The sequence below is a fragment of the Tetrao urogallus genome (genome assembly GCF_951394365.1).
Source record: "Tetrao urogallus genome assembly, chromosome: 22".
NCBI lineage: Eukaryota > Metazoa > Chordata > Aves > Galliformes > Phasianidae > Tetrao > Tetrao urogallus.
In genome coordinates this window covers 3,104,682-3,125,759 of record NC_136835.1, presented here as the reverse complement: position 1 = coordinate 3,125,759, position 21,078 = coordinate 3,104,682, and the positions used below count along the sequence as shown (strand labels likewise).

The 21,078-nt window shown below is 53.9% G+C and overlaps 1 protein-coding gene across 1 annotated transcript; it reads right to left on the bottom strand.

Moving 5' to 3' along the window:
- Positions 1-493: 493 nt before the first annotated feature.
- On the bottom strand, positions 494-21,078 carry LOC306954751 (alpha-tectorin; the record flags this gene model as incomplete). The annotated part of the gene is made up of 23 exons (XM_079545916.1): positions 494-588; positions 1,069-1,179; positions 1,404-1,497; positions 1,810-1,972; positions 2,254-2,502; positions 2,615-2,778; positions 3,089-3,291; positions 3,385-3,495; positions 3,578-3,858; positions 3,937-4,223; positions 5,338-5,721; positions 6,868-7,067; positions 7,956-8,517; positions 8,644-9,254; positions 10,516-11,089; positions 12,111-12,703; positions 13,277-13,847; positions 14,192-14,604; positions 16,379-16,544; positions 17,011-17,148; positions 18,584-18,871; positions 19,826-19,959; positions 21,015-21,078. 23 exons carry the CDS (start codon positions 21,076-21,078, stop codon positions 494-496), a joined length of 6,456 nt encoding a protein of 2,151 aa, XP_079402042.1.

Genomic DNA, 21,078 nt, shown 5'->3' with positions numbered 1-21,078 from the left:
TGGAGATCTGAAGGATGATGAGTTCCCATGCTGTGCCAACGTCCTCCGAGCAGAGCGCGCTCCTCCGTTCCGCACCCTGCGCGGTGCCACCTACCTCTGGCTGCATCCCAGCGCTCTGATGATGCCGACTGTTCTGAGAGATCGTCCTTGTCCCAGGAGGGGCAGAAGCCCCTCTGAGGGTACGGATGCTACATGTGGATGAGGCTCAGCCCATCCCCCTCTGCTAACAGAGGTGCTGCCCACCTGGGCAAAATGCTACAGGACAGAACCTGGGGAAAAGCTGCAAGCCCTGTGAGTTTCCTGATCTCTGTCGCTGTCAAGGTGCCTTCTGTGCTTCCAGTGATCATCCCTCCTCACTCCAGGTCGATTCCAATCCCTCCTATACCTGTGGGGCCGGCTCGGCAGTGGGTTTGTCGCTGGGGGTGCTGGCTGCTACCCTACAGAGACTCAGGCTGACACGAGAACAGTACATGGCTGGGCAGCAGAGCCACCCCTATGAGGTTGGGTCCTGCAGAGCCGCCCACAGCCACAGCTGTGCCACCACCAGAAGACTTGCTTGGGCTCGGCTGTCTGCTGAAGAGCTGGAGGCTGCAAAATGAAAAAAGGTTACACGTGTCGATGCAACAGACACTTGCAAGTTAGGTGGGACCTTCAGGCACCCCCTTCCACAGACCCCCCTGAGCTGATCACCTCTCAGCTGGGAAGCCCATCAACAAGCCACTGCCCAGTCTGCCTTGCTCCTCCATATAGCCCTGCTCCTCTGCAGATATTGATGCGTGCTGCCAAACCCACACTGCCCCAAGCAAAGCCCCATGTGCTCCCTGTTGACTGACTGCCTGACGAGCCCTTCATGGTAAAGCAGCACCAGATTTGCAGCGCTCCATGTCCACACAGCCAAATGCCTCCATCCCACTCCAGCTAACCCAAGGCGCGCGTTATCCAAGCCTCATCTCTGTCCTGGTCCAAAAAAGGCTGCCTTCCCTCCATCTCTGGATGCCAGTAGCCCCTCTGTTGCATAGATGTCCCTGCCCACCCCACACGATGACAGGGCCAAGCCCCAGTGCTTACCCCTGCAGCTCTTGCCGTCCCCTTGCAGTGTCCCTGTCACACAGCTGCACAGGGGTCCATCCGCTTGACTTGTGCAGATCTGCTCACAGCCACCGTTGTCCTCACACCAGTCTGATCCTTTGTGCATGACAGAGAGTGAGAGATGCTGCTGGATCCTGAGCAGCCCTCAGTTGCCCACCCAGGACGCCCACTCCCTCCAGTGATGGGAAGTCCTACTGGAACTCTCCCATCACCTTCCAGGTGCTCACTCCCATGTCCTGGCCATCTTTCCTTGCACCAAGGGGATCATCACATAAGGTGGAAGACCCTTCATGCCTGTCCTCAGGATGACACACACTTACGTTTCCTCCGAATGGGCCCCACTGACAGGATCTGCTCGTGGGCCTCGTGAGTGAAGGCGCTGGCTGACCGCCGGTGCTGGGGGCAGTTCTGCATGGAGATGTCAGCACATTTATTACTCTTGGCCACTGACCAAGCCCTCTCCACGCACCTCCAACCTGGACCCCCAAGAGACCCTCCCCCCCCCCCCCCCCCCCTCCCTCCTCCCCCCCCATAACACAGCCAGGATCTTCCCACAGCAGAGCTCTCCTCCCTGCAGCCAGAGGGAGGTTCAATCCTCCTTATCTCTTCCTCAAGGCTGCCTTTCTGGCTGCCCCTTGAACACAAGCCATGCACAACATGTTCCACCTCCGCCTCAGGAAACTCCCAACCCTAGCGACCCTCAGCCTTAGCCTCCCTTACTATTTTGCAGGAGTACTTCTCCGAGTCACACAGTGAAACAGCACAGTGCAGGTGCACTTCATCGTAGTCCCCGATGAACTTGAAGACAGTGACGTGGAAGCGACAGGTCAGGGACACCCCGTTCTCCTCTATGCCAATGGTGTTGTCCTTCAAGTTTTGGCACCTGCGAGCAGGAGAAAAGCTGGCCATGGTGCTTCTGTGACCGGGACCCTCCTTTAAGCAATACTTCTTGCTTCTGTCCCTATGAGACCCCCCTTGTTGGGCAAATCTTTCAGCTATTCTCCTAGATGTCACTGTACCTGTATGAGCATCATAGGACCCATGTTTCTGCACCCCTATGACACATGCCAGTTTTGGCTAGGATAGACCTAGGTGTCTTTGTAGTAGCTCCTATGGAGCTATGCTTTCCATAATAACCAAACCAAGGCACCTGCGGTCACTCACCCTCCCTCAATGATGAAGTAGCGCAGTTTGTCATTGCTGTCCCGTGAGGGCGTTGCATAGCACTTGTTCAGCATCAGGATCAGGTGGTTGGAGTCAGCCCCCACCACAAAGACCCCCACGTAGAGCACGTCCCGCGTGGTCAGCACCACTTCCCCCTGCCGGTACGGGTGCTTGTAGGAGGAGTTCTTGTACAGGGCCATCTTGGTTGTGAAGCTTCCTTCCTGCGTTGGCACTGTCAGGTTGATCACACTAATAAAAAGAAGAAAAAAAAAAAAGAGTCTTGGACCTCGCACTGGCTGTTGTTTGCATATTGTAACCTTGCTGTCCATGCACACACGTGCACTGCCTGCCCTGCTCTGACCTGAGCATTGGCCGCACGACTGAGTCCAGAGAGATCTTGATGTCCAGCTCATAGGCACAGGAAAACTCCACATTGATGGTCCGGTCCCGGGTGATGATGTTGCCTGTGTTGTTCGCACTTTCAATCCACACCGTGTTCTTGTATACGATGTGAGTGCTGTTGGACTGCAGAAGGCAGAACGTGGCACCCCTCTCAAGTGACCGTCTCTGATCTCCCACTTGTGGCAGATGCCTCAGACCCAAAACATGTGGTGTAGCTCTGAAAATACCATTTCTCCTACCCCAATATGACCAAGGCTCAAGGCAAGATGCGTCCCATGTGCTGGCCACCTCTTGGATCCTTTCACCCTTGACAAACCACCCTATAACACACTGTGCCCTTGCTGCACTTCCTGCCCCATTGCTCCCAGGTGAGACAATACCCAGTGCCTGCAGCATCCACCCCTGTGCCCATTAGCCCATCACCCTGTCCCACCTGCACCAGGTTGCCGCAATTGCCCTTGGTGTTGTTGATCTGGAAGGAGATGAAGTCCTCGCCCTCTATGCCAGGACAGTGGCGGTCATTGACCCGTACGCCCTCGCGCTCGAAGCCCAGCTGGAACAGCTTGCACTTGGAGATGGACACCTCCATTTGTGCAGCTTTGCACGTCACCTCTGCATCAATGATGTCATGGGTGGCTAGGAGAAAAGGAGAAGGCTCATGGAACCAACTGAAAAGACACCCCGGGTCCAGATCCCCATCCCAGACATCCCTCCCAGCCCCGGGCTCACTGTTGCCGTAGGGTGGGGGCTCAATGCAGCCACACAACTCCCCACCATCATCCAGCTCGCAGGTCCGGTTGGGGCAGTCGGCGCCAGCACAGGGGTCCTCCACCACTCCTGCTAAACAGCGCGAGACGCACCTTTACCCTTGTGCTCTGGGCCCAGTGCACTCTGAGCATCCACAGGAGCCCATCTTGCTTACAGCAATTCTCCTTCTCAATCCACTCGGTGCCCAGGATGCCAAAAGTACGGCACGCTTCACCATAGGCAGCCAGTGAACCGCACAGCTGCACCTGCTTGCGGTTGTAGCAGCCGTCCAAGAAGCAGGACTCATAGAAGGGCAGAGGGTCCAGCAGGCCGTAGCAGGGCTGGAAGAAGCCCTTCATGTCTGTCAGCTTCAGGCAATAGTTGTCGCTCTGCAGCTTCTGGATCTGGACGTTGTCGCAGGACGCGGCGTACTGGGAGTACTGCAGCTCGTTGCAGCTGTGGGCACAGGACACGTCGTGGGGGGGGGGGTCCCCCAACTGCCCAGCCCCGTGCCCCCCACCACATCCACCTCACCTCTTCTGCATGCCGTTGGTTTTCCAGCTCTGTGCCAGCACCACGCTGCTGACCACTGGCTTGCCCCGCAGCGTCGCGTAGTCGTCCGCCGGGTCGCCGTTGAAGTTGCCGCACAGCCCGCACACCTTGTTCTGCAGCCGGTCTCCGATGGTGATCTTGATGACGTTGAAGCCGTTGTAGCGGATCTGGATGTCGGGGCCGGAGTCGATCACCAGGAAGCCCTCCTGGCTGTAGATCTTGGTGGAGAGTCCCGTGACGAAGGGGATGCTCACGAGGCTGCCATTCACCTGGCACAGTGGGGGGGATGCAAGGATGACATCCCTTCATCCTCCCCACCACTGGGCAGGAACAACGCCTCCCTGCAGTCTCCACCGATGTTTTCCAGCACCCCAAGCATGCAAACACGAGAACTCTGCTTTAACAGCTGCCTTTCTTAATTGCAGCGAATCACTCTGAAGTCCTTGCCTCCCTTACATGCCAGCATAAGGCCACAGTGCAAACCAGCCCATACAAACATGCATAGGCTCTAGCTCACAAGTCCTCTCCTGCTAAGACAGGCCACATGTGATGTCTCTCCACTCCAAAATCAGAATGCCCCTATGCATATTCCACATCCTCCTCTGTTTCCACCCCCGGATTCTGTGATAAAATCAAGCAAGGATAACTTTAAATAGATACAGAGGTGATGAATGCACAGCAAGATCCAGTAGATCATAGAATCACAGAATGGTTTGTGTTGGAAGGGACCTTTAAGATCATCCAGTTCTAATCCCGTGCTACAGGCAGGGATACCCCCTCTAGACCAGGCTGCTCACAACCCCATCCAGTCTGACTTTGAGGGGGCATTCACAGCCTCACTGGGCAATCTGTTCCAGTGTTTCACACCCTTACAGTAAACAATTTCTTTCCAATATCTAGTCTAAATCAACACTCTTTCAGTTTAAAACCATTGAACATAAGAACTAAGCCTTCCCTACAACTTCTGATGATGATGTACTACCGTAACTAGCATTCCAGCCATGTAAAAAGACAGAGTCCATTAGATATTGACACTAAGAGCAGTCCCCTTCTATTTAGGTGCCAGTGTTCTCCAAATTTTCTTAATTACTATGGCAGACTACATGATGGTTTCTGCAGGATTATATTACACTGGAATGATTATTCTCTTGGATCTGCGTCCCCCTCTCACCCAGGGGTTGCACGAGACGATGGGCACAGTGATGGGCACTGGCTCACCCCGCTCCATCAGACCACCTTGCCTCCCAACATTCCTCTCAACCTGGCCAATGTCCCAGCCCAGCACAACAGAGAGCGGCTGCTTGTCTCACATGAAGCTGCTTCTACCGCTATGACCAGCAGTGTCACAGGAGGAGATGGCCCCCGACCTCAGCAAGACCTCACCTTGACCGTACTCCTGTCACTGATGAGGATCTGCTCCTCGTTGATGTAGAAGTACACGGGGGAGATGACGGTGAGGTTGGGCGAGGACCACTTGTCGAAATTGATGATGAGCTGGAAGGAGAAGTCGGGCAGCTTCTGGCAGATGGTGGACAGCACGAAGGCGCAGTTGGCGGGGAAGCGGAGGAAGGCGCCGTCGAAGGTGCGGAAGACGCCGCCGCCCGCCGCCAGGCAGAAGGAGCTGCGTGTGCTGAAGCAGCCGCGCACGCCGTTGCGCGAGGCGCACTCCTCGTCTGACTTGCAGTGCCGCGGGTCGCACTGGATCAGGTTGCGCCGGAAGCAGCGGCACCGCCGTGTGCAGTCCCCGTTCCAGAAGAGCTGCTTGGGCTGCAAGAGCAAGGGGCGGTGGGTCAAGGGGGTGGGAACCTCTGCGAAGCCCGCTGTGGACATTCTGCATGGATTTACTCACTTTCTCCATGTAAAAAGGGAAATCGGGTGATGATGACTGAGCAGAGAGCTCAGTACACACCGAGCAACTCTCCGGAACAGAACCAAACTTGCAAGCAACGGATAAGCCTCTAGAGTGAGCCCTACAGTGAGCACGAGTCCAAAGTGGGCGAGCAAAGTGGATGTGCCCAAGCATCTCAGCACAAAACGAAGCAAGTGACTGCAGCTACAGGGAAGGGCTGCACTAATCTCAATGCACTGAGGACCAGAAGGGAATCTTGCTGTAAATGTGCATCATGCAACCCACTGGTTGTGTAAAGCCCTTCATCAAAATAATACCAAGAATGTATTTTCTTCCTGAGACCGGTGCAGACATCATACCTACCTGCTTCCAACCCAACAGACAACAGGAACATGAACGTCTGACAAAGGAAATGTGGAGGATGGCAATGGCACCTAGCTGTCTTCAAGCCACTCCTTCCTCAAAACAGCACTATAACAGTATCCTGCACCATAACTGTAATCCCGCCTCTGCGCTGCCTCTGTCCTTTGGGATCCCATGATGCATTACAACTGCTGTACTGTGGTGTGGTGGTGATAAATGCATCACACTGATAGATCAGAATCCCAACGAACATCACATGGTCACAGATAAGTAGATTTCATAAGCAGCACTATGCTCACCGCATGCATAACAACATGGCTGCAAGTGCTGAACATTCCTGCTTGCCAATCCCCTGTCCCAGCATCCCAGCACCCTCTCCCAAACCATCCTCACCCAACAACCACACAATGAAGGATGTATGATGTGCCAGAAATGACTTTGCTCTTCTCTGTCCCCCTGAGCCTGCTGGCACCCTGTCATATCCTGCCCTTGTTTTTCGCTCATCTTGAGTCACACAGAGCGTGGGGAGGTCAGTGTTTCCCATGCAAGCCCTGCTTTGATCCTTAGACCCTTCACCACATACCATGGTGACCAGGCACAGCGTGACACCCTACAACACATCCCTGGATCACACATCCCAATCAAGGATCATCACAAAGGGTTACAGTAAAGGCACCGAGGGAAGAATGCTCCCAGCATACCTCATAGTATTTGCCATCAGAGTAGCAGCCACAGTTCTGGGGCAGGATGCAGCTCTTGCCATTCAGCACGTAGCCAGGGTCGCACTGGCAGCCCTCCACGCAGTAGTGGCCGCAGTCGCTCTTCAGGCGGATGGCAGCACAGCGGGGCTGGCACAGGGACACACAGCTCTCATAGTGGCTGTTGGGGGGACAGCTGACAGCTGCAACGAGAGGGGAGAACACGAGGGAGGTGTATTAATTCCCTGCAGATTATGGACTTCTCCTACCTGCTCCTTCCAGCCATAATCTCACGGGGAATCATCACAGATTATTGTGTGCTGGGAGGGTCACACTGGGATTATTGAGTCCTACTGCTGGCACACAGAGACTGTGTCTTGATGCATACAGTGCACAAACCCTTGTTGCTGTCTGCTGCCCTGCTACTGGTCACTCCTGCTGACCCACATGCTGGGTGACAGGGGTGCTCCTGGTGGTCCTATGGACTCCCAGATAGCATGGGGACACGTTTCAGTGTATGTGCCACTGACAGCTCGCCTTGGCCACTGCACACCCAAAGGTGCCGCCAGCTCACCAGGAACCATGTGGGGCAGGGACATGGGATGTAGGCACGCAGCCATGCTGCCCCTGTGCTGCTGTAACAATTCCTCCAGAGCTGTGAGGTGGTTCGTTAGGAGGAAGAACGACATAAATTTAATTTTTGGTCTTGTTACTGATAGCAATTACTTCCCAGCCGATTTGCCAGATAGAGCGGCTGCCAGGGAGACTCATGACTCCCACCCTCAGGAGCCTAATTGAACGCTGCAGTGTAATCTCATTGACAATAGCAAGCAACCTCATTAGAGGAAACACTGCTGGCTGCAAAGCTCACAACTAAAACTCCTGGGAAACAAATTCAGCTGCATGTGCCTGTACCACTGTGACCCTGGCGTGCCCCCTGGTCAACTCTGACATGGTGCCACTGCCATGACGTTGACACTTGCATTGTCCAGGGGCTTCCAATTGACCACCTTTCTATATTAGTGATCAAACCGAGGACTCAGAGCTGGCCAGAGGGCTAAATAAGAGCCTGCTGGCAGGGCAGCACTTACAGCACGAGGTGAAGTTCCTCCAGCCGATGATGGCGATGCCCTGCGTCTGGCACGTGCTGGCATAGTTTTGCAGCCAGCCGCAGGCTGTCTGCATGGCTCCCCCGTCAACGCAGGTGTCAAAGAGGCAGTTCTTGTAAAAATAGCTGGGGTTGATTTTGCTGTGGCACTTGGCGAAGACACCGCTTTGGCTGGGAATGAGGCTGCAGAGCTGCTGGGGTTTCCAGAAGCCTTCCACTTTGCCACAGGCTGGGCAGCGGTCACCACAGCCCACCCGACAGAAGGTGTCCCGCTTGGCCCAGCTCTGCACGAAGTCAGTGATGCCAAAGGCAGGCATGCCACCTGCAGCCACCAGGTCATCATCGGGGTTGCCGTTGTAGCGGCCGCAGAGGCCGTAGGTCAGGTTCTGGAAGCTGCGCGGGATGGTGACGGAGAGGAAGGTCTTCCAGTCATACACCACCTTCAGCCCAAAGTCGGTCTCCACCACAATGTGGAATCCAAAGGCGAAGATGTTCACTTTGCCCTGGCCCAGCTTCAGGGGTAGGTAGAGCCTTTCATTGTTGATCTGTGGGGAAGGAAATGAGACAGCAAGATTTTGTGCTTAGGGAAACCACCTGTTGCTCCAGGAGCCACAGCTGGGGTGGGAAGGGATCACCCCTCAGCACCGCCCGACCCTCACGGCCCCACTCACCATCACTGTGTACTTGTAGGCACGGTGGATGACAATGTTGTAGTTGAAGACCTCCACCTCCACTTGCTTCACCCACAGGGCCAGGGAGGTGTCACGATCCTCGTTCTTGGCAGTGACAGTGAACGTGGGGAAGGTATCTGACCGCTCTGCACGCGGCCGTGAGATGGTGGTGCACAGCACCAAGGCACAGCTGCTCTGGAAGTCGAACGAGAAGCCATCAAATGTCAGGTAGTGCCCATAGCCAGAGACGATGCAAGAGGCATCAGTGCGGACGTGGCAGTAGTAGAGGCCGTTCTCTTCTAGGCAGTACTCATCGTCCTTGCAGGAGATGTTCTCGCAGTACACACTGTTGTCTGAGCCATTGCAGTAGCAGAGGAAGTGGCAGGAGATGTCCATCCAAAAGGTCTGGTTGGTGGCCAGCTGGCGGCCCTCAAAGTTGCAGCCGCACTCACCGCGGGGCACGCAGCGGGAACCACGCAGGGCAAAGCCCTCGTCGCACTGGCAGCCCTCTGTGCAGGTGTCCATGCAGACAGGGCCCGTGGCTAGAGTCTCACAGGTCTCCACGCAGCTCATGCACTCCTCAAAATGGCTGTTCTCTGGGCACGCCAGGGCTGGGGGCATCAAATGAAGTATGTGAGTTAGCAGCTCCCGCAGCCATGGTGCAAGGAGCACCGAGGTGGGGTACAGACAGAAGGTGGACATGAGGTGAATTCCGACCCACTTGATATAAATGGAGAACTAGTCCCAGCAGCCTGCCTGCCATTGGGTATTCCCACTCCCTCGGTTACTCCTACTCCTCTCTGCCACCTCCCTCCTCACATTGCAGTCCCATGCCGAGTGATGCCACCTCCTGCCAACCCAAAACAGACGTTCTGCTTCCCTCTTCCAGATGGACACCCCACTTAAAAATGGACGCCCCACTCCCAAAGGGATGCCTCTCTACACCTCGCACAGCGGAGACGTGGGCTGCCTACTCTGTATAGCCATGCTGGAGATTTTTCACATTCGCTGCTGAATTATGAATGTTTTCCCATGAACGGTAAGTTTACAGCCACAGTTAAAACATGCTATATTCAAATTATCCTCTGGTGATGGCTTACTGTACTGTCAGCCACCATCTGCAGCCCTGGAACGCTCCTGCACCGCATCGTAAACCTCCTTGTGTCTCCTGAAACACCATCACAGAACTGCTTAATGGGGAAATCTGTCTCTGTGGGCAAAGGTGTCACTTAGAAACTACCAGTGATAGGTGAGATGGAGTATCCTCGTCTTTGGGTCATGCTGTGGTCTCACTATGCCCTGGTCACCTGCTGGCTTGCCCTTCCTGATATGAGTGAGCTCCTGACCGTGGTATGGCACAAGCTTTGCAAATCCTGCCTTGCAAGTGAAACAGCTGAGAGACATTTGGTATGAGAGCAGAATGCAGCCTCTCTCCCTTTGGTGTGCTACTGAGGAGATGCTTTGTATGCCTCAGTCTCCATTGCTGAGGATGCCTCTCTTGGATGTAGCTCTTTTGATGACACCAACCTCTGTGGTAGCCAAGAGAGCAAGAAAATAGCTCCAGTTTATGCAAGTCTCCCCACCCACTCCTGTGATTTCAGACTTCTGTAAGTGCTGTACATTCTGTGGTGCTGTTTTGCTCCCAGCAGCCAATAAGGTTGGGGTGCCTCTTTTAAGCGCTTTTCAGTTTTGTTTCAAAGGAACATCATTACGAGGTATGCACCAGCGACAAGGCACAGGGCAAGGTCCCATAAAAAATGGGGACCGACCTCTGAACACCCATCAGCTCCAAGAAATAGACCCATGCCAAAGCAGAGGGGGCTACATCTCCTCGTTAGCGCCCCAGATACTCAAAAGCTTTTGTAGACTCACGGCAAAAGCTGTGGCTCCTCCACTGGCCGACGTCCACCTCGGCGTTCTTGCAGGCACTGGCATAGCGTGCCACTGCATCGCACAGCTCCGACTGGTTGCCTCCGCTCTGGCACAGGCGGAAGAGGCACGTTCTGTAGTAGGCTGAGACGTTGACCACGCTGTGGCACTCCAGGAAGGAGCTGTTGGTGGGGTCATTGATGATGCCGCAGTTGGAGCGGCTCCGGTAAGTCTTGAGCAGCTCCGAGTCATTGTTGCACGCCTTGAGGAGGTCCCCGCACTCCCCGTTGCAGATCTCATCGAATGTCGTCCAGCTCTCCAGGAAGAGCTCCAGGTTGTCTGTGCACTTGCCCTTGGGCGTGCAAAACTCGTCACTGGCATTGCCATTGAAGAAGCCACACAGACCCCCGGTGCAGTTGAAGTAGGCGGTGGAGAGGTGGATCTCCAGGAGGCCTGAATCGTAGTAGCCAATGCTCAGGAGCCCCTCTGACTCCGTCACGGTGCCGTTGTCAGTGCGGTAGATCTCCAGGTGGCCAGAAGGGTGGAAATACGGCAGGTCCACATCGTAGCCATTCACCTGCAAGGGAAGGCATTAGTAAGGGCAACGTGACTCTGCAAGGTGGTTCCGTCTGCACCACGACAAGAAGGCTAAACCTGGCCTCCACCCTTGAAGGCTGGGAATCTCCTTCACATGGCCGGATGCAGTAACTTCCTTGCATTTCATTCAAAGAGCAAATTCAAGCAAGAGTAAGCTAGAGGAGAAAACAGCAGCATTCAGAAAGCCTCCTGATTTGGCTTGGCAAGCAAATAGGAATAGCAGTGCTACAAGGCAGGATGGCCATGGACAGATGCAACCCTACATTAAATCCTATCATACAGACACTATGGTATTGCCTTCTCCTCTACCTTGATGGCAACTGCTCCATCTGCTCCCAATGAAGCCTGGAACTTAGGGCTGCCTCACCTGACTGCATCCTTCCTGCATTCTGCACCACTGCTCACTGCTAATAAATGCTTGGCAAATAGGAAATAGCTGGGAATTTTAGCAGGGGTTCCAGTTAACGGTTTGTGACAGCACAGCATTCTGCCTGCTCCACTGTGGCTGTCTTGACTTGACAGGACAAAGAGCAAAACCTCAGCTGCAAAACAGAGTAAAAATGGGTATGGCTAGGATTCAGAAAGCATGGAGACCTTCAATGTTGGGGTACTCCTTCTTTTCCACAGCTATTTTGCTGACTATAGCCACTTGTATTTCAATCAAAATACAAGTGTTTTCAAGATATCTTCTGCTTTCCCCTAGCTCTTTGGTGTGGAGGGTTTGCATGAGTTGGGTTGTGAGAACACGATCTTGGTGAGCACCTGTGGTCTTCTCACCAGTGCTGGCAGCTGCTGTGAAGTCTATGGGATGGGGACCATGGGTGGATGCAATCCCAGTCCTTTTACCTCTTGCCTTGGATGTGAGAGATGAGTAGACTTTGACACTTGTGATGGCTCTGATCTCAAGGAACAGTCCAGAGCCGTACACCCGTAAGCTCTTCTCTACGGGGACACCGTGGCATGGCACAAGCCTATGCCTCCCACCTTGGTGACGGCCTTACCTTGACCTCCGACAGGCTGGCTCCTCCGACCTTCACCTCCTGGCCGACCACCTGGATCCGCACGACACGCAGCCCATTGGGAGCGTATCCTGGCTTCTTCTGGCTGATGTCCACCTCGATGAAGTCAGGCTTCTCCAGGCAGGTTTTGAGCAGCGTGTAAGAGTGCTCCAGCGGGTAGGGGAAGGTGACACCGTCAAACGTCCGCAGCACCTGGTTCTGTCCCACTGAACACAGGCCCTCCCGCTTCGGGTAGCAACCCCGGTAGCCATCCTCAATGGTGCAGACCTCTCCTTCGGGGCAGCTGGTGTTGAAGCACTTGGCCTCCCCGCCGTCCTCGCACTGGCACTCTGCTGTGCAGTTTGCTGTTGCCCAGAACACCTCTCCGATGGCGTAGTACCGTCCGTCCACGTCACAGCCACACTTCTGCACAGGGACGCAGCGGTCGGCGCTCAGCACGTGGCCGTCGTCGCACTCACAGCCCTCGGTGCAGGGTGCAGTGCAGCGCAGTGGGGCTGTCAGGTCTGAGCAGGTGGCAGGGCAGCCACTGGCACACACTGAGTAGTGGCTGTGCTCTGGGCACTGCACGGCTGCCTCTGCAGGTGCCGAAGGGACACAAACAACAGGATGACCGTGTTATCGTGTGGTTCTGAGCTAGGGACCTCAACCTAATAACCCACATCAATGTAAAATGACCCAGCATTCCCACTTTACGGTAGACTTGGATCTTCCATTTCTCACCCATGCCTTGTTGGCCATTCTTAATGCAAGCAAAAACTCCTCTGAAGCAGCCCCTGCACCACTGAGCCTCCTGCAACTATTTGCTACCGAAAGCAAGGAGGGTGCACTGACCAGCATACTGCTAGCCAGCCCCAGCTCGGGTGCAGGCTGTTAGCACAGCAGCCCACTGCTCACACAGCATCCCTGAGTTCCTCCATCTTGCCTGACTCTTGCCACCCATTGGCTATCATGAAACTCTCACACTGCAGACAAGAAGGACCAAGTGGCTTTCGCCAGAACCCCTCTGCCTCAGGCAACATCACTCCTTTCATTTCCCTCATCTCTTTTGTTTCTCCTATTTATATGGTCCCCCATCCCAGCTCTCTCCCACACCAGGACCTCAGGCAGACTCCACAGCTTGCCCCCAGCGCCATCACACCCACACTTACCGCATCCCGTCTGGGCACGCCATTCTCCCACCGGGATGCCCAGGCCTTGGCACACAGCGGCGTACGCCTGGATGGCTTGGCACAGCCCGGTGCCGTTCTCCCGGGCGCTGCACAGATCATAGACACAGCTGTGTACGAAGGCAGTGGGATCCACGACGGAGCCGCACTCCCACAGCGGCCCGCCGCTCTTGTTGAGGAAGCCGCAATATTCAGAGGAGAAATAGAGGGATTCGGTGGAGGCGTCGCAGACGCTGCAGTTCTCCACGCAGCCAGGTGAGCACTTCCTCTCGGGGTGAGGCACTCGCCAGCTCTCACCCAGTTCTGGCACGGAGGAGGCCAACCTGCCATCCGAGCGCAGCGCATCGTCCTCGGGGTCTTTGTTGTAATTCCCGCACAGACCGCACGTGCCATTGATGTACGTGCCAGGAACGGAGACGGAGGCATAGTGTTGGCCATCGTAAGTCACCAGCAGGCCAAAATCAGTCTCCAGGGCTGTGGACAAGCCGCTTTGGTAGACTTTGATTGCGCCCAACTCCAGGGAGATGGGTAAGGACACCACCAAGTCATCCACCTGTGGGAACATGAGCAGAGGACTGAGCCACCGTGGAAAAAAGCTGAAGGCTTCACGTGAGGGGTATAGGACCCCACTGCAGGGCCTTATGTTTATAGATGGGTGACATGATCTAAAGTGGTCACAGGATGGGTTGATGGTTGGACTAAGATGGTCTCAGTCGTCTTTCCAACCCTAACGATTCTATGATTCCAGGAGAAGGCTGGCCAGACCTCAGGCCTCGGTTGACCCATGGCTTTGCTGTCATGCCTTCCACCCTTCCCAAGGAATACACAAGACTACTGTCAGGATCTCGCCATCAGGACCAGACCTGGCAAGTTCCAGCTGTTCAGTGTAGCTCTTACCTTGGCTTTCCCAAAGCTGCCCTTCGGGAGGACAATCTTATGCGAGTAGACCTCCACAAAAATGTCCCTCAGCCAGGAGACGGAGGAGCCGCCTCGGTTCTCATTCTTGGCCTCCACGTTGAAGTAGGGCAGCTGGGAGCCTGGCCAGCACTGCCTGGCGAGGAGGTAGGAGCAGGAACCCTGGAAGTGAAAGAGGAAGCCATCGAAGGTGTGGTAGTGCGGATCTCCGAACACCACGCAGGTGCTGCTCTCCACAGGCACGCACTGGAAGAACTTGATCTTTGGCTCGCATGCTTCGAATGGGCCGCAAGCCATCTCCTGGCAGAAGATCTCATTGTTGAAATCCAGGCAGCGGCACTTGGTGCTGCAGTTTGAGTTCTCCCAGAAGATCTCGCCTTGATGGAGAAACTGTCCTAAAAAGCATGGAAAAGAAATGAAACACTTACATGGGAACTCCACCCACAGCTAGAGGCACAATGTCACTCAGTCAGTCACACAAGTCTTGGGTTTGCTTCTGTGACCTGCAGAGAGAGCTGGGGGCTCTGCAGCTGCTCTGGGGAGAGCACTTCAACGCCAGCACTGTGCTTGTGTGCCACCGTGCTTGTTAGCTTTGCCCTTTTTCCTATAATAACTCCCTTCAAGTGGCTTTGCCCATCAAGGAGTGCCTCTGTCATCAGAGGTTAAGAGACAATTCATTTCCAATCCAAAAGAGCTCACGATACCTAGGGAATCAAAGATCTGCTGATGAGTAACTTCCTATCTGTGCATAGGTGATGATGGGAACCAAGGAGGGGATGCTCAGCCCGCTGTCACACAGAGGCTCTGTAAGGGAGGCAGGTTTCCCTGGTGAGAGACGTGAGCAGCAGGAGGAGACAGGCAAAGGGTGGCAGACGTCTTGAGAGATTCCCTCTCCTCCATATGGTTGACTTTCACACCTCTCTTTCAGGCGGATGTGTGAGCTGCCTGCTTTACCTCTCCTAAACTTTTTGTGCTCTTCCATGCCTCCAAAAAAACTCAAAAGACAAAAACCCATTTCCCAACTTCTTGCAACAAACAACAGTTCTTCTTAGGCTCAGCAGCTCCTGCATCAGCTGTGCTGGTGCATGGAGTTTTGCCAAATGAGCTCTGTTATGCATGGCGAGCCTCATCATCTCCAGCATCTCATGGTTCATCGCCTCTTGTGAGAGCAAGCAAGCAGATGCTGGGACACACAGACCTTCTGGTGGGATGTGCACACTGCCCTAGAGGCTGGAAGCAGAGGCTGGCTTTGGCCCCATTGTGAAACCTGGCCTTTCTTCTTCTGGTGGCAGCTGGAAGCCGTTAGGGTGGTGGGAATCTAAGCTTCTCTTGGGCTGAAAGAGCCTTTGGGGTGTGCAGGTCTCCTTTGGTATGATTCTAAATGTTGCCTGTGAAGAAGCCAAATGTCCCAGCACGGTGTGACAGCACTTAGCAGCCGGTGACCTGCTTGTTGTGCAGACTCCCAGAGCACAGTACATGTTCCTGATAAATTTTATTTGCCCAATAGCAATGCCTTTATCTCTCCACACCACAGTCCTTGTTCTGTTTCTCTGTGCATTTCATCCCTCTATATCTCCACAGCAGAACTGACGCACATGCAGACACTGTAATTGGTGCAGGGTCATGGAATTTATCCTGCTCAGAAACCTACGATTCTTCCCACAGAAAGAGAGGACATGAATCACGGAATCATAGAATCACCAAGGTTGGAAAAGACCCACAAGATCCACAAACATGGGATCATTCTGACAGCTTTTCCCATCCCAGGGGCAAGAGGACAAGACTGTCCACAGGTGCTTCCCATTGTCCCTATCAGCACTGCAGAAATTAGTCAAGATGATGGCCTGAGTGGTATTTGACTGCTGCAAACTGACCAGCCTTTAACATCATAGGCCTGGACAGCAGAAATGAAAGCTTTTAACAATGCATTGCTGATAAATCTGCAGGGATGCAACAAAGCCAGCACCGATGACAGCTTTGTTTGCTGGTGGTTGGAAATGGCACAGTGCTCCCAGTGCTCTGTCAGCCCCCCTGTTTTCTCTGAGCTGCCCACTCAGACCTTGTCTGCCTTGGCAAAACCACACTTGTGCAGCCTGGGGCACTCAGGCTGCAGGACCTTTTGCTCTTCTACGTCCCACAGCATGTAAGGCATCACCATTCCTCCCTTACCTCTCAGGCTGCAGCCATTGGCTGGATCTATTTCTTTGCCATCTATTTTGAAAGCCCAGCGCCCTGGGATGTTCACGTTGGTTGTTTGCTCTATATTGACTATGTCTGGTGTTCTGGAGCCTGGGATGCTGAAGAAGTTGCTGATATTTCCGCCGTTGAAGCCAGCCTAACATGGATAGAGAGCAGATTCTGTCAGGTATCCTGCTGCAGGAAAGCAGCTCTGCAGTTTTGTACCTCCCTGCACCCTGCAATGATTTCCAGGCATGCTGTGTTAATGGGGCTTTTCAGGAATCTGTTTTCAGGTAGTTTGGATGCAAGTGAAAACTCCACAGGCACTACAAGCAGCACAGATCTCTGCTTACATATTTATGCACATATAAATGCAAATATGTGCTCCTGGGCATGGCTAAAGCCCAGAAGGGACAGTTCAATGCCTGTAGCCTTTAAGACACATCTCAGCAGCACATTTTTGGCAGATGGGATAGCTGTGGCATGGCTGCTAGCACCAAATTCTGCCATGCCCATCTACAGTGCCAGGGATGCTGAAGGGACAGGAGACACAAAGAAGCACAGGTACATTAGGAAAGCTGTGGGCAGCCATCCGAGAGCTGGAGAGGGAGCAAAAGCCTCACCTGGGCCATCACCCCACCGAGCCCAGTCAGGGGGTCCCCTCCGCTGGCCGTCCCCGTGGTCCAGCTGATCTCTTGGTAATTAAATATGGCAAAGGATGACACCCCGTCGGTGATGAGAACAGCTTGAAATGTATTCACCTGGGAAAGCACCAACAGATGCACAAAGTGAGGCTGCTTTTCTCCCGCTGCCCACCCTTGTGCCACCCGCGCCCTGGGGGACAGCAGGAGCACCGTGGTGCTGTGCAGTAGGAGCCAAATGAGACCCAACACACAGTGACCCCAACCACTCCATCCCCTCCGGTGCTTCAGTCTGGGGAAATCACAGCGCTGCTCCCCATCCAATTCTGTGCCAATAGATGGCAGCAAGAGAATAAGCTTGTGTGAGACCAGCAGCCGGGGCTGCTATGACCCGTTCTCTCCCATTACCCTCTCTTAGCTCTATTTCTCGACATGTTATCTTACCCAGCTCCCTTCAGCATTCATATTCCACAATGCGATTAACGGTGCGTTGCAGCCGAGGCAGCCATGTACGTTATGTGTTTGGCTTGGCTGCCACTTCCCATCACTACCTGCTCAATCTGTCCTTCCTTTCACTTGAAATGACTCTGCATTTCCAGCCCCAAACACTCAGACAAAATTAGGCCCCGTGCAAGAAGGACACACTTTGCTGGCTGGGAAGGCAGCATAAATCCCTGCTCCTCACATCTACACTTCTACAGACAGAAGGTGCCTGTACTCTGCATGCTTTCTCCATGCAGCAGTCTCCCACAGGATCCCTTCAAAGACAACTGTTTATCTCAACCACACAAACTTCCCAGTTTGGCACTTGTGGCCAGAAACGCATTGGGCACCCATGCCATACAAATAAGCCATCAGAAGCTGCATGCTTTTGCTCCGTGGCCACCAAGAGACTGGAGTAACAACCGTGCCCTCGAGGCCACATTCCCCAAATTGCTTTCTGCAGCTTTTCTGCATTGCGATGAATTTCCTGCTTGAGTTGCATTGCGCTGTTCTGCATGCCAACCCAGAGCCTTGGCCACTATCGAGCAGGAATGCTGCTCTGTACCAAAATAAATTGCATTGTGTTGCAAATGTAATTCTTCAGGCAATACACGAACCTCTATATTGCTGGCTGTCTGCAAATATATGTGTGTGTGTGTGTGTTTTTTTCCTGCAAGAGCTGCCAGGACTGGCACAAAAATATGCATTACATCTCGAGCCTCTCTAACAAATGGAAAAGAGCTGAACGGCTTATCGAAGCCAACTTCTCGAGACAGAAGCAGCCAACTTCTGGCGCTTGCAGCGTGCAAACAAATACAAAAAGTCCATTTCCCCAAATGACGGCAGGGAGTCCTCACACACTGCCTGCACCCCAATCTCCTGTAGGATGGCGCAGACCTCACAGTGGCAGCTGTCACAGCTTACAGCAATTTAAATGGCATTCAAGCTGGGAAAAACACTGCACTGCCATCCCCATGGCCATGGCCATCCCCAGGGTCAAGCCCATGGCCATCCCTACGTTCATGGCCATCCTCACAGCCAGCACCATGCATACCATAGCTGTTGCTCTTACCGGCGTCGTGCTGCTCCCCCCGTAGAACGTCACCTCCTCCCAGGTGACGACGAAGACCCAGCTGGCAGAGAAGGATGCCATGTCCTTGAAGTACTTGCGGATGTCCTTGGAGGCTCTGCCCAGCAGCTCGGGGTCGGTGCTCTCGCGGTAGTAGATCTCCCCACGGATGCCATTGTGCACGTCGGCCCAGAAGGGCGCAACGAAGGCCCGGCCATCAGCCAGTGGGAAAGCTTCAGGTGTGAACTGGCTGACCAACGAGTTGAAGGAGATGACGCCGTTGTTGTTCACCTGCCCGAGGAGATGGGGTCACTGGAGAGAGCCCTAAGCAAGCTGCTGGCTCGTCACAAAACATGGAGAGAGAGTTTTGTGGCAGGGGATGGTTTGTAACGATGGCTGCTCATGAGAGCTCCTGGCCAGATGGACTCATAAAACCCCAGGCAGAACAAAACTCTGGGAAGTCTGCACAACCAGGCTCCTACAGACCAGTGGAGGACACATCAGAATGCCATGCAGGCTGGCACCCAGCTCAGCTGGGATCTGCCTCTGGTCCCTGTGTGCACCCAGCCTTTGACAGCTGGCTGTACGGCTGGGTAGCTGCAGGGCAATGGATTATTATGCCACAGCATGCGCGGTGTGTGCCCCAACCAGCAGCCAGGATGGATGGGGCTTTGGGCAACCTTATTTAGCGAGACTTATGGGGCTTCAGCAGGGCTTGGAGTTAGGTGGTCTTTAGGGTCCCTTCCAACCCAAACGATCCCATGACCCCATGATGCATTTAGGGACACACAGAGAAGTGCTCACCCCTGACAGCCCACTCCAGGAGCCCTCCCAGTGCCAGTTGTCACTGCTCTGCCATTTGAGCATGGCAGCATCCCACCCTTGACTTAGGCACCTCCACACAGCTCCAAACCACCCTTTATTTTTTCCTATGGGTCTCTGCATGTTCTCGTTTCTTGTCATGGAACAGGAATAATGTTCCTTGTGTCAAGCCCTGAGCTTCGCTGTACCATTTAATCACCTACAAAAAAAATTTATTGCCTTTTATATTCCTTCCCCATGAACATTAGCCCATTAACTATACCTTTGACTTTCTTAATCATAAAACCTATCAGTTCATGAAATCTAAGAACTTGTCAGGTGGGTGCTAATAAATCTTCCCACTCTTGACGACAGCGAGAGCGCGTTTAACGTGCAGCCAAATGGCAAAGAATAGAATAAAAGGAAAGTCTGTTCTCCACTTACATAAACCGTCCTGTATGGGGCTCCAAAGAAGATGAACGGAACAGAGAGCTTGATCTCAGGAGAGCTCCCATCATCCACTTTGGGCGTTTTTGTGTCGTTTGGCCAAAATGGGTACAGACTTGCCATGGCGTGAACTGCAAAGAGAGGGGTTCAGTGCTTACAGGGACCCGTCCTAGTTTTGGGGAGGGCACAGTGGGGCACCCAGCAAAAGCCTTCATTGAGCAGACAGAGATTTAGATGGGCTTTCTTTCCCCTCCTCCTCTCTTTGATGTAGAAAAGCAGCACACAGCCCTTGTGACATTCGAGCAGAGCTAAAGGGAGCCACAATGCTTCCAAACAATCCCAGCTCTGTTTACCTCAGTTTGGAACATGCTTTTATTTCCCAGGTCCTAACCTGCACCTCTCAGAGGCCCCTGGTTGCAGACAGCCTGCTCACAGGTCTTGGTTACAGAAATGGGGCTCTGTGCTGCCTGAGCTGAGGATGCTGTGCTCAGCAGCCCCTAAGGATGTACCACCCAGCAGCCCCAAGGTGCACTGCTCAGAGGCACCAGGGATACCCAATTACACAACCCCAAGGATGTTCCCTGCTTGAGCCTGCCTGGCAGTGTCACCAGTGAACCCCTCCAACCCAGTCTGACCTCAAGGAGGACGGAGACAAGGGGAAACCTGGCCTTACCCTGCTGGCACCCTAAAAAAGCTCTGAGTTCCTTGGGATCCTGCATTCAGCCTCACACCAGATTGCTGCTCATCCAGTTTATCATCTTCTTGGCACTTGTTGGTCATTGGGAATTCTTCATGGTCCCATTCTGTACCACAGCAAAAGCACAGCCACCTCCGTGTGTGCACTCAGATGCATGCACTATGCATGCTCACTTAGGTGATGTGCTTAGAGCAAAGCAGAGCTGCTGGGATTGCTGTAACTATCAGCTTTGCCAACTTCACATTCCCAGCAGCACGGCAGCTCCTCATTTAACCTGGACTAATCTTGCTTCACTGCTCCCAGTGAGGCGAGAGCCATTTGTGTGGGCAGGAGGTTCATTGCCTCAGTGCACTCTGTCACCACTGCACAATTGGCGCCTGTGCTCCCACCCCTCCAGACCCAGGGAAACACTGTTTGCTGTTACACTCTGACCAAGGAAAACAGGATGTTTTTTGGGGCAGTTTTGGGGCACAGGGGAGCCGCACTGACCTTGGTGCCGCACGGTTACCACCAGCAGGGCTGCCCAGGCGCTGAGCAACGATCGCGGGTTCAT